Consider the following 16,802-nt stretch of genomic DNA (forward strand, 5'->3'; position numbering starts at 1 on the left):
TCCCAAAACTTGAGGAAAATTTGTTTTATCATGATATAAACACTTTAAATCAATTTGCCCAGCAGAAAGTTTTCCATCTAATTTCATCCACTGGATGGCAAGGTTTTGTTTTCAAATCCATTTGTTGACACTACCCTGTCCTCTGATGGACCATGGTCAGTACTACTGGTCAACTTCCCCGTCCTTGCACAAAGAAACGCACACAAACATACAGTACAGTGATTCACACGCATGATATGCGATTGATTTATAGTGTGTGTGTTAGATCACACAGCACACATACAATGAGACACACATTCCATCAATGAGGGTATGTGGGAGGATGGGTGGGTGGGCGTGTGAAGCCCTGGCATAGCCCAGCCTAGGGAGGAATGGCAGGGCTCTCGCTTGGGGGACGTGCTCAGAGTGGACAAATCATGCTAATTGTTTGGGGGAAAGTGCGAGCGTTAGACCCAAGATGAAGGCAGGGAGGAAGGCTCGCTCCAGGACGCTAGCCTCTCCTGCTCTACCGCACCTCTGCTGCCTCCTCTTCCTTTTCCAATCAGGTAAGAGGCACAAAGCTCACCTTCTTCCTGCCAAGAACAAAAGATTTTAGTGAGCAGTTATGAAGTAGGATTTGCCAGAAGTTGCACAAAGTCTTAGCCAGTTTAGTCGTCTCCCAGTCTGTCACGTTATTTTGGTGAAGATACTGACGGAAAATGTGAAGTAACATTTAAAAGAGAAAGTTTGACTTTATCTCCCTAAAATTCCAGGCTTATTACATACTAAGACTTATTATTTAGTAACTACAGGGACATTAATGCAAGCTGATTAAGCTGTTCTTGAAGTGTGTAATAAAACGCTGGCCTTTTAAAGGGTTGACAGAGATGGTGAAGTGATACTGTCAACTAATTTCTTTCTGTATTTCCATTTAGCTACAGAACGAATGGCCTGGTAGGAAGTGAAATAGCTGTGTCATTATACTGTTGTGGTAATGAATGGAGTTTGAATGCTGATTTGTAATTCAAGTGTAAAATGTAGGCTATTCTACTGACCAATGTCAGTAAAGTTATAACACCACTGACTGTAACACCAGTCAAAAGCTCAAAATCTGAGCTTTTCCGAAATATAATCCACTGCCACTTCAGTTTCAGTATCACATTGTATGTAGAACAATACATATATTGCATTTACTTGAGTTCAGTTTTAAAATCTCTTAATGATTTATCAGTATTACCACTGACACAATCTTCCTGTGATGCATGAAGCTGTCAGTATTTTAGCCAAACTTTTAAGAAATATGAAATAAGATTTTACTAACTTCTCTGAATTCATTTTTGTTTCTTTGAGAAATTCATACAAGATGTAATTCTTTTTTGTGACATTTGAAGTTTGTGTAATACCACTGACTTTACATATTTTAAATAATTTTAACAATTTAATTTAATTTTACAATTTAAGCTGAAAAACAAGCATTAAAATTGTTGTTTTACATAAAAATAATACTTCAGCATCTGTTGCTGCTGTGATTTGCCATTTTTTTACCTATGCACAACACGACTAAAAGTCACTAAAATAAAAATTCAAAAATAAGAATTTTCATACTTTTTTGTTGGTTAATTGAGGAATAGAATAGCATCATATTTTTGTGGTGTAATATTATTTTAAGCCCATTTCCATGGCTTTCAAGTTGTAAGACAGTGGAAAATTAACCCATCTACTTATATTGTCATATTTGCTATTAAAAAAAGCAAAAAAGATCTAAATGTTACTATGCAAATGTGATACTCACTGTAAACAAGATGAATAAAAGTGGGCTCAAATTAATTTGCTTTTCAAAAAAAATTCAAAAAGTAATTTGCCAAACAGTTTTATTTTCTTGTTTTATGACTGTTCCTGTTGTAGTCACAAGAAGCTAGAACCCATTTTGTGGACATTCAATTACCCCTTTGTAATTAACCATTGGAGGGGAGTCAGAGTTGCCCTTGCTTTGTGTAAACAAGACACGACCAGAGGACAGTAGAGCACTGAGACGAGGCCATAGAAGCCTGAAGAGAGAGCAGCTCTCACAGTGCACTTCATATTCCTGCTTAAGACAGCAGGGACAGTTTGTAGTCCATGGTCGGACCCCTGCTATATGCCGTGCCGCGCCCGCTTCCGAAGCTGTTTGTGTTGGATTGTTGTCCCGTGTTGTCATTAGTGGAATCAGTGGAGCCCCTGTGCGCTTCTGTTCCTCCAGCCGCCCCGATTGTGCCTCGCTCTGAGGCTGCTTTTCATGGGCGGCCAGGGAGGAAACCAGGCCAAACAATCCAAGCTTTTGTCTCCTCATCCCAGATCGTCCTCTCTCGCGCCAAGAGTGGTTGCCAGGGAAATGGGCAGCCTCCACACTGGCTCGCTAAAACTTCTTTCAGCGGGAAAAGGAGGCAATGTCTCTGACCTTGTCTACCACACTCAACCCTGTTAAAGCATTTATAGTGTTTAGAGATTACCAGCGTAAAGTTTCTCATTATCTTCTGAGTCCTTACAGTTCACATACTTGGCAAATTCAGGAAAAGGGGTTTGTTCCAAGATTTCCTCGTCTCGACAGCACAGGCTGTTGCTGCCAGGTGGTTAGTGTCTATTGCTGCCAGGTGGTTAACGGCCAAATTGCCTTGTTTTGAAACTTCCGTTTCATTTAATTGTAGTGTGTTCCACATAAGTTGGACTGTGCACATAGTTTTGTGGTGCAGGTTATGTCGCTGTCCCCATTTTGCAGTGTGTAAGGACTGTCCGTGTAGGGGCCCTCATTAGCCTCTGATGATTAAAGGGGACCGATCATGCTGTCATTGTCTTGATCCACATTCCAGCACTCTAAATAAACATGCAGAACAAATATTATTACAATTTGTGGCATAGTTTTAGAGATGTTGAACTGTTTTTGTTCTAGAACCTAGAAAGTAGTATTCCTACTTCTCCCAGAATCCCATTGCACGTTGTTTGTGACTGTAAAGGTGCTGAGCTAGTGAGTGGAAGGTGTATAGGTTCTGTTGTATGTGAGTCTGATGGGGTTGAAATCGTGTACAGGAGTGGATAGACCAAAATTGATGCCGCCATGGTGATTCTTGGGAGCTGAGTCCTCTCTCTGTTTGATACAGGTCTAGTGACGCAATTGGTCCAGTTTTTCCTCATTTTTGTTCTCTGAAATGACCTTGACAATAACGACCACATTGTGTCCAAACCTCTGGCATGACACAGCACCTTCCCACATTAAATAATAACCAACCATGACTGTTCCCCTTTTAAAGAGAACCGAAGGCCAGTCAGATAATGTTGTATGTGGACAGATAACATACATGTACAAAGTATGTCCTATAAATAGCTTCCCAGTGCTGACTAAATGGCTGTATTTGCCAAAACACTAATCTTGGGTACCTTTTGCATAAGCAGTACCCTCAACAATCACAAGGCTGTTACGATTCGCTCTGAGAAAGCTGACAACCAAGTGAAAGCTAACCCAGCAAGCAGTGAATACGAAGCTTACCTTCTTTAAGACGTTACCATTTAACGTGGAACGCTGGGGTCTACAGCGCCACCTGCATACATAGAGCCTATCTCATTCATTTTCCCAGTTCAGTTCTGCTTCAATGGTGTAGCAGGCCAGGAGTGTTGGACTGAGGGCAATTAGGACAACACCCAGACAATTGACCCATGCTTTATTGTATTTCTATCTTGTTTTCCATTCAAACTTATGAATATAACCCTCAATTTTAGTATCATACAGATTACTTGCTTGGCAAATTCAAGAAAAGTGACTCGTTCCAAGGGTTCCCACTCTTAACCACACTTGCTTTTGTACCACATGGTTAGCAGGCAGTTCTCTTTGTTTTGAAGCCCCTTTGTTTCCATTTCTCTGCACGGTAGCGTGCTAGAATGTGCATGTAGTTCATGTTGAACGTAATGTTGCGACCCCCTCTTGCAGTTCAAACTCACGAGCGTTGTTGTGGCTTAATAAGTGTGGCAGCGCCCAAGGTTGCAGCTGAGCCTGTGCGTAGACAAGGAGAGGCTTTGACAGAGTCAGCAGCATGCTTATTAAAACAGACAAGTTAAGTACTGTCTTCACACAGTGTGGGAGGTATATGAGACGGGTAAATGAAAAAGGTTCGATGGTAGAAACACCTTCAGATCTGTTCTTTGCCTCCTTACCACTTTTGTTGATGAGGTTCGTAACACTCAGGCTTGATCCTTTGAACCTGTAAAGCATTGGGCAAATAACATTTTAAACAATTAGCAAATGAAAACACACTAAAGTTGACCGTATCTTGTGCATAGGGTTTGTTAAAGGGGTGAACATCACCACTCTTGGGACTCTGATCCGAGGAACAGTGGGTGGGGAAGCCCTGCTCTCTGTCCGATACTCCAGCACTAGTCTGGACCCGCCGGTCATCAAATGGCAGCTGAAGAGAGACAAACCGGTCACTGTGGTTCAGTCCATCGGCACAGAGATCATCGGTAACCTGCGACCAGAGTACCGAGACCGCATCTTGGTGTTCGAGAATGGAACGCTCCTGCTCCATAACCTAAAGCTCTCCGATGAGGGAACATATGAGGTGGAGATCTCCATCACTGATGACACCTTCACAGGAGAAGGCAGCATTGACCTCACTGTGGATGGTAGGATTTTATGTCTTGTCAGAAAGGATAAATCTGCTCATATATAACACTACGGCTTGGTTATTGTAATAGTTCCCCCCAAGATCCTAACATGGATATTGATGATTGAGACTTAGAAGCCTCCGATCAGCATCCTCTTACTTGCACAAGTAACCCTGAAGTTGTTAACCAATCAATGGAAGCTGAGGGACCAGTTACCACAATCTCATTTGCATATGCTAACCAGTCCCTACTAGAGCAAAATTAGCAGTATAGCATCTTGGGTGAAGTCCTTGGACTTATTTGTATTTCATATAGTGAATTGTGAACTCTTTGAAGGTGATATAGTTCTATGCACAAGTCAGAGACCATCCTTCATGTATTTCATTTGTAATAAAAACAGTCATTAAGTACATGGCATTTATCTTTCAGCATCAGGAAAAAAACTGAAAATATATATTTAACCGAAAATTATACAGAAGCCTCAACAATTAAATACAGTATCAATTTTTCCATTTTAGTGTGTAGATATTTTGCCTTTTATTCCAGCTTCCATTCTTTTTTATGAGACTTGCTTTCAGTTTTTCAAAGAAATCTACAGGGATATTTTTCCACACCTCCAAATTTCAGTCTTAAAAGTTGGCTTGAATTCATTGTGTTTGTGATGCCATAAAAAATCAATGTATTTCCATAGAGCTGATGCTGTAAGAAGTGTTTCAGCCCAGGCTGCTTTATGAATGAGGTATAATAAGGGGCCAATCAAAACAGAGCTCATTTGCATATAAGTACACAGGAGTCACAGAAAAAAGATGCTTTATTACAGTTTTCATTCTTTTCAGCAGTGTTGCTTTCAGTTTTTTGAAGAAATTTGCAGGGATATTTTCCACACCTCCATCTATTTCCTTTTTTTCCATAAGGGCCTTTTGACAGCTACACATCCTTTCAGACTCATAGTGTTGAGTTGTCTTCTCACAGTAGAAGGATGGACAGGAAACATCTGGTAGATCTGAATCAAGAATGGAACTTGACTTTTTTCCTCTCTCTCAAAGACGAAAGCTTAAAGTGCTGTTTATCTGATGATAATAGTTTTGGTGGTCCACCAAGTCTTGCAAGTGGTTGTTAGGGGTCCCATTTCTCTGTATCTTTTAATCATTTTCGAAACTCCACTTCAGGAAACTCCTGTTTTTTCCTTTGACTTTCAAACAAACAACTTGTACCTGATGGCTATTTTGACTGTAAATTGAATAAATGAAGGGTCTCAGGCTTTTGCATAGTACTGTATTAACCTGCTAACAGTAAACCAGCAGTTCTTTTTCTGTGTTTTCATTTAGTATATGTTACAACTTCACGGACCCTGACAAAACTCTCCCTTTCATTTTTTCTCAGAGCCAATATCCAGACCCTACATAGACGTAGTCACTTCTGCTGTCCTGGAACTGACCGAGCACTTCACCCTGAACTGCTCTCATGATGCGGGCACCAAGACCACTTACAGCTGGACAAAAGGAGGCAAGCCACTAACAAACGACACTCGCCTGCTGCTCTCTCCTGACCAAAAGGTCCTGACCATTATGCGAGTTCTGATGGTGGATGATGATGTCTACAGCTGCCTGGTGGAGAACCCTATTAGCAGTATCAGGAGCCTGCCACTCAAACTCACAGTTTATAGTAAGTGAAGACTGCGTAAGTTAAACTACCCTGTGTTCTGATTCAAGAAAAGAAAGACACTCCTACATTGACAGGGAAGTCCCTGCCGCCATCTTGAAATGCATTCCAGTTCTCAAAAGCGTTGAGGGAAGCCACTTAAACCCTCAATTTGATTCAAAGGAGTCTATAAATGTATCCTGAGATGCATTTCCATTTTTCTTCACAACCCCAAGGGTGTCAATCTTCAGAGACAACCTTTAGTTACCTTCATATTCACAGAATCCAATCTGATACTCATAGTATAGTACGTCGACCGTCATTAGCAACAACAGCGATTCATCCAGTTTTGATTTTCTTCACTGTGATTTATTCAGGGTTTGACTTAATGAGAGGCCTTGTGGTCAACATTCTTCCCCTTGAATAAACTGTAAAATTGCCCAGTCTGATTATTAATTTAATTTGTACTTTAACTCTACAATGTAGTATAATTAGCCTGGATGCTCTAGTTTGAAACTGAAGAAGCTTAAGCTTGAGCACAGTCTTAATCAGCCGAGAAACTTTAGATACCTTCGACTTTACGTCGGCAACGGCCATGAAAACGCAGAGAAAATAAATGCTGTTAGCATCTGAGCCAACATATATGTCACACTAGCCTACATGTGTGTTTGCACGACAACCAAAAATTGAATTTTAACTTAGTTTTACTTTTTACAGGACACACCAAACTTACCTGCTGATAAAGTGAATTGTTTACTAAAAAGACTAGCCTATAACAGACCACACGTATTTATCTGTTTATCGAAAAGACTTTACTTTCTTGCTTGGTGTAATTTCCATGCAACATGTGATCTGCTATGGCTTTTCTCATTCTGGGTTTAATTTAATGTAGTATTGGGAAATGTCTGATGTCGGCACTGGTGTTCAAACCTTTCTTGGACAAATGCGATTGGAAAAATACAAATAGGAAGTCTGTAGTGTAAACTCCAAGGGTTAACTATAATATAAAATAGTATGCATCAATATATAGGTCACATCATAGACTTTCTGCCACGTGGACCCCCAAGACCACAGACCCTGGATATATTCCTCTGGTAATCATACTAGTCACTTCATACCTAATTAGAAAACATTGTGTTTGAAAGTGAAACAGCTAAACAGTCTCTTTCACATATTTAAACAGACATACAGATACAATAGACCACTGAGTTTGTGTGTTATTCTGTAGTTAACACCATGTACATATTCAAAACTCCAGGTCTTAGCTGGATTTCTCAACAGCAAAAATGATGGGTATTTTTAAAAATTGTTGCTATCAGGCCCTGTGCTTTGGCAATAGTAGAGCACATTAGGAGTGGCTGGTGTCAGTATATAATAGTGTTCAAGTTCAATAGAAGACTTACTTTCATGCGATGTTTAGCACGGATGTAGCATTTTTCATTTCATCTCCTTAACGATCTTGTTTCTTGATTCAAAGGATCCAACGGCATTCACTGGAAAAATGTACGAAGGACAAAATGTTTCAGGTTTGGTACCTTTTTGTTTACCACAGGGTGTGATAGGGAATTTTCAAAAATCTCATTCATTTTTCTCATAAAGAAATCCAGCTCAGACCCAGAGCTCCTAATACAGCCATGACGCATGACTTCAGAGGTCTATAGAAGTAAAAATAATTAATATTCGTTCATAATATAATGTGGATTTAGGGAACACCAAGCAACAAATATTTGATGTTATTTTGGTTGATGCTTGAATCTGACTGGGGACTTTGCTGAGATCCTTGTAATGTGTTTCCAGGAAGAAGCTCCCTTTACATCATCCTTTCCACAGGGGGCATATTCCTCCTAATCACACTGGTAACTGTGTGTGCATGCTGGAAACCAACAAAAAAAAAGTAAGAAATTGTGGCTTTGTTTGCCTTGTCTACAGGGCATTGACATGAACTGAATTTGTTTATCATGCTATATAAATATTAACGATATTATTCTGAATACGTTCTATATTATAGGCAGAAAAGACAGAGGACCAAAACAAAGGTCCCGAGATCCATCCCTCAAAGCCATCATGTAATACATGAGGACAAGCCAGAAGGTAACAAAGATGAACTGGAGAACAAATGCTTTAGCCAGTAATGCTAACAAATGGCTAACAAATGAGTGAAAGCTAGTGGAGGTGCAGTCAGAGTGAGAGCACACTCTCACTTGAATATGCACATGTGAAATAGTTCTTTTTCATATTTTCAGTATTTAATCTGTGACCTTTGTTTTGATACAGACTCATAAGAATTGCATGTAGAGATCAACTAAGCATTAATTAGTTAACTTGCTCTACGTTGGCTTTCAGTCATTTCACATCAGGTTTTCTACTGCAGCAAGTCACTTTGAGGCTGTGGTTCCAAAGCACGTCTGCATTCACTTTCAATTCAATTCACAAAAGTAAATTAAGGGCTACTTGTCCATCATCGACAATTACTTTGCCCAATCACCCAGGCCTAATGCACAATACATGTGATGTTTTAAAATACACTCACCAAGCACTTTTTAGGAACTTCTGTACACCTACTCAGTTTAATCAGCCAATCATGTGGCAGTGCATACAATAATGCAGCTACAAGCCAGCAGCTTCAGGTAATGTTCATATCAACCATCACAATGGGGAAAAATGTGATGTCAGTGGTTTTGACCGTGGCATGGTTGTTGGTGCTAGACGGGCTGGTCTGAGTTTACTCAGAATGGTGCAATTAAGAAAAAACATCCAGTGAGCAGCAGTTCTGCAGATGGAATTGCCTAGTCCATGAGAGAGGTCAGCTGAGAATGGCCAGACTGTTTCAAGCTGACAGAAAGGCTACAGTAACTCACATAGCCACTCTGTACAACTGTGGTGAGCAGAAAATCATCTCTGAATGCACAACCTTGAGGCAGATGGGCTTCAACAGCAGAAGACCACGTCGGCTTCCATTTCTGTCAGCCAAGAACAGAAAGCTGAGGCTTTGGTGGGCACAAGCTCACCAAAACTGGACAGTTGAAGACTGGAAAAACATAGCCTGGTCTGTTTTGGTGCCAGCAGCATGAACCTGTTGGACCCAACCTGTCTTGTTCAGCAGGCCAGACTGGTGGGGTGGTGTAAGGGTGTGGGGAATGGGTTCTTGGCAAGATTTGGGCCCATTAATACCAATCAAACATCCTATCAGGGCCACAATTTGTCCATCTTCTAATGGTTACTTCCAGCATGATATGTCACAAAGCAAAAGTCGTCTCAAACTGGTTTCATAAATAGACAATAAGTTAATTGTTCTTGTGCTAGTATTGAGCATTAGCATTAGCTCCTTTAGTAAGTGTAGAACCAATATATGTGGTTGTTGCCATGCACATATAGCTATATCTCAAAGTTGTATATTTCAACTATATATTGGTATGCAATTTTGTTTTTTAGATGATGTCATCCCGATAATGACCGACCATGAACGCAGAAATCCAGTATCACTTTACATCCTGAAAGAAAAGGTACTGTGACATCACCATCAAACTCATTAAGTCAACACCTCTCAGTTTAACACACTTATGTCCAGGAATAGCCGGTGGAGTGGATAAGTGGCACATTACCTCAATGCTGCTGGTGACTACTTATGATGCAGCTAGTGATTCATCCAGCATCTCTGCAACTGTAGAGGACAATATTTCTCACAAAGGAGCTTTCATTTTACATTTGTGCATCTGGTATGGATGCTAATACATATAGTTTTACTGGTTTTATGCTGCATTTGACTGAAGATTGTAACTGTAGCCCTTGGAATTTTCCTTCTCTGGCTAGAAAAAAATCAAAGAAACTGCCCCCTTAACTGGGAATTCCTTTATCGGAAAATTGAGCTGTTTTCAAACTTTGCATATGAGGTCAAGTCAACGTGGCTGCTTACGTTGTTCAAAAGGAATAAAGAGCCACAATTCTTCTTTTAAATGGGATTATAGTAGAATTTGCTTTAGATCCACCAACATACAGACACAGAAGTTAGTTAAGTCTATAACATTAATTATAAAGTTCCCTGTTTTGAGAAGACATACGTTGTGAGCATTAAAGTTATCATTCATATCATTAATGTTACCTGGCTAGCTTGTTACTAACAATACCTGATTTCATGGAGGGGTCTGTGTTTTTCCCCGCTTTGTAGCTCAAGCGTGCAGAGGTCAAAAAATGACATAAATCCATTCCGACTTCCACTTCCGAGCCAAAACAGAGCGTTATACGTTACATTCAAAGCATTTCTAAGTTGGTGTGTTTTCTTTATCACTTTGCACTAATGGTTAATGAAAAATCACATTTACGCAGTTGTCCATTTACCCCAGATATTACCCCAAGACTTTTTGGTGTCCAAATTTTGCACCTCTAGTCTGACACTGAAGCTATGAGGCTAACATTGCTAATGCTAAAAGTCAACAGATAAATACATCCCCAAAATTTTTCTCCACCCACATCCAGGTTTTCTTTAAGGTCTTGCAGACTTGACAGTGTAGTTTAGTGCACAGCATGACTTACTGTGAACTATAAAAACGAACAAAACTGTGTTCACCGTGTGGCTTGAATACCTTGTAGCTCAGCGCTAATCTAAGAAGCAAAATTTAAACACCAAAGATGTCTTGGCTGATCAACTGCATTTGGGCTAAGTAGAACCAATTTTGTACAAAAAGCTGTTTATATCCTGCTGTGTTTCTTTGCCAGAAATGCAAACGTTTCGAGAAATTAACCCTTTTTTCCAGCCAAAACTCAAAGCTGCACTATTTAAGCTTTTTTGTTGTTGTTGTTTTTAAAATTGAAAGAAGTAGCTTTACTGAGTCAGAAAAAAAACATGCTAAAATATGGGGCAAAAGCTGCTGTGAGTCGCCTGTAAAACCTGAAATAGTAATTTATTAATAGTATAATAGTGTATAATAGTATAATAGTGTAATAGTAACCAATAGTAATTTAAAATTCTTTGAATGTTCCTTCAATGCACTCACAATTATCAGATTCATCTGTTCAGGGAAGGGTACAAAGCACAACCGACATTATAACATGCTCTTCCACGTTTTGTGCAATTACACATTTCCACCAAATCCCCAAAACTTACATAGTGCAGCTTTAATAATGAAATCAGAGTATTACTACAATACTTGCAGAATTTGAATACAAAAAGCATGAATATTATATTAAATACAATCAACAAAAAATTACACACATATTTTTTTGTATTTCACAGAAATCCTTAGATCTTCTGTGAAGGCCTAGAAGTCTAAGGGTTCCTACTGAGTGATAACCACAGAGATACTGCTGATACACATAAAAAAATGCTGAAGTATTCCTTTAAATGAAAAGCTACAGCAACAGTGAACGGGCGATATGCCCACATACTATTGATATTTTTGTGTGATTGAACAAACTGCAGCCTACAAGTGCTGTTCCTCATAAGCAGTAACTGTCTGAAAATAGCCTAAAGGACAGATTGTTTGCTGTGGGAGTTAATGTGGTCCTGTCTGCCCTTAGGACCCTCCAGATGAAGAACCAGCTTCAATATGCAAAACATGTACTTCCAACGGCGGCGGCGGCGGCAGCAGCGTAAGCCCCCCAAGCTACAGCAGCTCCGCGGCTCCCCCTCCATCCCGCTCTCCAGACCCTCCATCCCGCTCCTCGCGCCGCTACCCCCGCACCCCCACCAACTCTCCACCTGTGCACCATTACCACCGCAGGCAGGGCCGCAGCCGCAGCCACAGCCCCGGGACCCCCTCCCCACCCCGTAGCCGCAGCAACGGCCGTCCCTCCCCACGACCCCCTGCACCCTCGCCTCCCAGCCTCCGGCGGCCACCCACCCCTGAATCAGAGCACAGCAGCAGTGGCTCGCCTAAAACCTGAACAACCTTTGACCCCGACCACCTCTGCCAAGGCTCATAGGGATACAAAGCCTTCACATGAACTAATGACTTGTTTACAGGACAGATGTAAATATGTAAATACACAAGATACAAATAGATTTTTCCTTCAGACGCACACCAGTATCTTTATTTACACAACAGGCCCGTATCCTACATTTTTCTTGCGTGTTATTTGTTTACCTGAGATCCGCTTAGGACGTTTGTGTGGATTTGTTTACCAACAAAAGTCATAATTAATTTGCATATGAACATTTTCTGACCTCTTTCTCCCTCAAAATTAAAGGGACAGTTTTAATACTGCATTTGTTAAACTGGTATATGTAAATGCCCTCTATCCTAATTGGCTGCTCTTTGTTGTGTCTGGTTCAAAAAGCAGTACAGGCTGAAACACTTTCAACTGCAATGACAATGGACAAAGTGCTGTAGGCTGAATAGACAGATAGATAGAAATTAGTTGATTTTTGTGACATCACAAAAACAGCTCACTCAAAACAGGCCCTCTCTAATATGTATGGTCCATGTGTGGATCATATGGATGTTATTAAATTAACACATAAAAGTGAAGGACAATTGCTCTTCCGTGAAATGGGCCCTTTAATTTTCCCACATATTGAAATTGTGAGACCTATAAGAATTGTTGCTCATTAGGTCATTTATTTAAGACCACAGTGACATAAATGAGCTAGCAGCATGTTCATTACTTATATAGGGGACGGATGTAAATAGGTAAATACACAAAATACAAATAAGGTTTTCCTTCAGATGCACAACAGTGTCTTTAAAGGGCCCATGTCCTACATTTTTCTTATATGTATTTTTTTTACCTGAGATCCACTGAGGACATTCATGTGGGTTTATGTACCAACAGAAGTCATAAGTATATAACAAAGAAAAAAATTGTTACTGTGCCTTTAAAACTCGTCTATGTAAACCCCTATTCTGATTGGGAGCCTTGTGTCGTGCCTTGTTTGAAAAGCACACTGGGCTGAAACACTCCTTATAACTTCAACATGAATGGATGGAGCTAAACTGCTGTAAGTTGAATAAATGGGTAAATGTAAATGTATTGATTTTTGTGACATCACAAAAACAGTGAATCTAAAACAAGCCATTTTTGCAGTGTAGTGTTCGTATAAGGTCCGTATGGATGTAAATGGGACAAAAAAGTGAAGGAAAATTAATAATAGGTTTTCCGTGATATGGGCCCTTTAATTTGTTCATTAGCTCATTTATTTAAGACTACGATGGCAAAAATGAGCTGGCAACAAGTTCAGTACTCATTTACAGGACAGATGTAAATATGTAAATACACAAAATACTTGAGTCACACATCAATGTCTTTATTTTCTTTTCATTTTTTTCACACATATTGAAATAATAGGCTCTATAAAGAATTGTTGCAATGTAATGAACTGTAGGCTGTGAGAAATACTTCTTTTGTTTTAGTGTACTTTGCCAATGGCAAGTTCAGTTAATGGGATAGATGTAAATATGTAAATACACAAAATAAGTCATGTGTTTTTCCTTTGGATGCATACCAGTGTCTTAATTTTCTTTTCATGTATGTATTAGAACAGCTGCCAGTTAGCTCATTTATTTATGATCATTCAGCGACATACATTAGTTTATGCCAAGGTCAGTACTTGATTATGGGATAGATAATGTGATGTAAATATGTAAATAGACAAAATACTTGAGATTTTCCTTTGCATGCGTGCCAGTATCTGTATTTTCTTTCATATTTGTCCACATATTGAAATAAGAGGATAAAGAATTGCTACAGAAAAAACAAAATTTCTGTTTATGTTTAATGTACCTTTTATTTTAGGTTATTCTTATTGTCAGTATCATATCAAAACCTTGTAACTCCCTGTTTTGTTACTTTAATTGCAGGTCTTTATATTGTGTGCACACTTCATTATGAATGGACCGATATAAATGATGAAAAAATGCTTGGAAATCTTGTTACATTATTAGTTTTTACTAGAATGTTTTCCTTCACCTGTAAAGTACACAGTGATTATATGATATTTACCATCAAATGGTATTCATTTTCATTATTCGTTTAACATCAAAATGATACAGCACTGTGCAAAAGTCAGAGACCAGCCATCATTTACTTAAATTCCAGTCCACATGGCCTTTAAAACAAGATATTCGTTTGAAAATGGCAGACCATACATGAAAGTGTCCACACTTTACCTTTATTACAGCTTCTATTCTTTTCAAGATACATGCTTTTCATTTTTTTCACACCTCCAAAGTTCAGTCTTAGAAGTTGGTTGCATTTTCTGCCTCTCACAGTCCGAGTAATCAGCACATTCAGGAATGTCTGGACAGTCCATTGTTCTGAAAACACCGAAAGCTTCTTTGTTTAATAAGAATGCATATATTCACTTGGTTGCTCACCTATGAAGACAAAGGTCCACTTCACTTGTGGTTTTGTACTGTATATTAAACACATTTACAACAAAAGATGTTCTACCAATGTTCTTAAAGAGAAAATATGCAGAAATGGCATTTTATGACTACTGTGAAAAAGGGGTTTATGGCCATTTGACTGGAAAATATATCCTGAAAAAATGATCACTTGTACTTAATGGCTGTTTTGACTGGAAGTTTAATAAATAAATGAATGAATAATAAATGAATGGTGGTCTCTAACCTTTGCACATTACTATACTTTTAATTGCACTCTTTCTTCTTTAATGCTTGGGAACCACAACATCGTTTGTTCTCTTTATCTTTTTAATCTAATCAAAAAGGCTAGTATGTGAAGTGCTCACAAAAGCACAAAAGCAGTGATTAGTAAATTTTATTTGACATGTATTGATACAAAAACACAATATATTTTGTTTTATCATGTAAACTTCTTTTTTTTTTTGTAAGTACTCGCTCATTCCAAATTTGATTCCTGCAACGCGTTCTAAAACAGTTGGGGCCTTTTAATAGCACTTAATAATCGTTTGTGGATTGAAGACATCAAATAATCCAGTTTTGAAAGTGGAAATTTTATATAGTTGTCTGCTGTGCAACTTTACAGGCTTTTGTTGTCATAATTTGAGCTTAGTAAGACACACATTTTCAATGGAACCTGCAGATCACCTAGCACCTGCACTCTCTGATTGTAACCTGTGCAGCATGTGGCTTGGTATTGTCATGTTGAAATAAGCATGGACATCCCTGAAGAAGACATCATCTAGAAGGCAACATAAGTTGCTCCAAAATGTGTTCAGCATTAATGATGCCTTCACAGATGCACAGGTTATCTACTACTACTACCGCCCCCCCCCATACCATGTTTGACACTGGCTTTCGAGCTTACGCTGGTAACAATTTTGATTGGCCTTTTCTTCTTTGGCAGAGAGAACATGGTGTCCATTGTTTCATAAATAATCTGAAAGGTTGACTTGTCAGACCACAATACGTTTCCATTGTGCATTAGTCCATTTCAGATGAGCTTGAGCCCAGAGAAATCGGCAGCGTTTCTGGACATTGTTGACAAATGGCTTACACTGTGCACAGTACATCCTTGCATTTCTGGATGCAGCGATGGATGGTGTTTATTGACAACTGTTTGTCAGTGTATTCCTGAGCCCATGTGGTGATAGAAGCATGCCTGTTTTAATGAAGTGCTGGCTAAGGGGTCAAAGGTCACAGGCGTTCATTTGTGGTTTTAAGCCTTGCTCTTACACACTGAGATTTCTGCATTTCCTGAATCTTTTGATGATATTATGCACTGTTTCACAGATTTCCTAAAATTGCTTAATTTGCCATCTCCTAACTTTTTTGGAATAAGGTAAAATATTACATATCTTGCCTTTGTATTGTTTTCAATTCAAATACAGGTCAACATGCATTTATAAATCACAGCTTTCTATTTTAATTTACATTTTACCTGTCCTGACTTTTGAAATTGGGTTTGTATGTCTAGAGATAGGAAGAAAATAAATAATTTGGTTTTGCAAACATACAGTGTTGTCTGCAGTGTTGTTCCTCACAGCACACTGAGCATTATGTAACTTGTAGCTGGGAAATACAGTTCATGCTGTTCTGTCTCTGCGAGAATGCGCTTGCTGAATCATACCAAAGGGACAGAAGGCCCCTTGTTGTGAGTGGACACAGGCGCTGAGAGCGAGCATTGTACAGGGAGCGGACGGTCCTCGTGTTGATTCATGCCCATACATAAATGTATAAGCTGGAGACAGTAACACAAATAGCTAATGGAACAGAGATGGGTCATCACAAGGGATTGTAGCACCTAAAAAGGAAACAGTTCTCAGGCTCATGGGCCTACACGGGGCATTCACAAAGCCTTAAGGGTCACATTTATTTTAACAACTGGATATATATATATATATATGTTTGAAATCATTTTTTTCAACAATACAAAACCAACTGATTCTAATAAGCAACATGGAGAAAGCTGTACAGCATCAAGCATTAAGTGCTGATAAAATTGTTATCCAGAATTCACCATATTTCAGATCAAATCTTAAGGCAGACAACATGACAAATTTATGTAAGTAGATAATTACAGCACATTGTTTATCATTAATAACTTGTTCACAGAATTCTTGAAATAATTAAATGAAAAATAAAAAAACAAAAATACCTCTTGGTGACTAGTCTGTAATGTTTAAATCTGTG

General features: G+C 39.1%; 1 protein-coding gene across 1 annotated transcript; it reads left to right on the forward strand.

Moving 5' to 3' along the window:
- Positions 1 to 409: 409 nt before the first annotated feature.
- Positions 410 to 12,600, forward strand: hepacamb (hepatic and glial cell adhesion molecule b). The gene is made up of 7 exons (XM_036580895.1): positions 410 to 545; positions 4,288 to 4,629; positions 5,995 to 6,276; positions 8,050 to 8,146; positions 8,261 to 8,343; positions 9,685 to 9,755; positions 11,767 to 12,600. Exons 1-7 carry the CDS (start codon positions 458 to 460, stop codon positions 12,130 to 12,132), a joined length of 1,329 nt encoding a protein of 442 aa, XP_036436788.1. The 5' UTR covers positions 410 to 457; the 3' UTR covers positions 12,133 to 12,600.
- Positions 12,601 to 16,802: the final 4,202 nt, after the last annotated feature.

Source organism: Colossoma macropomum, unplaced genomic scaffold (genome assembly GCF_904425465.1).
Source record: "Colossoma macropomum unplaced genomic scaffold, Colossoma_macropomum, whole genome shotgun sequence".
NCBI lineage: Eukaryota > Metazoa > Chordata > Actinopteri > Characiformes > Serrasalmidae > Colossoma > Colossoma macropomum.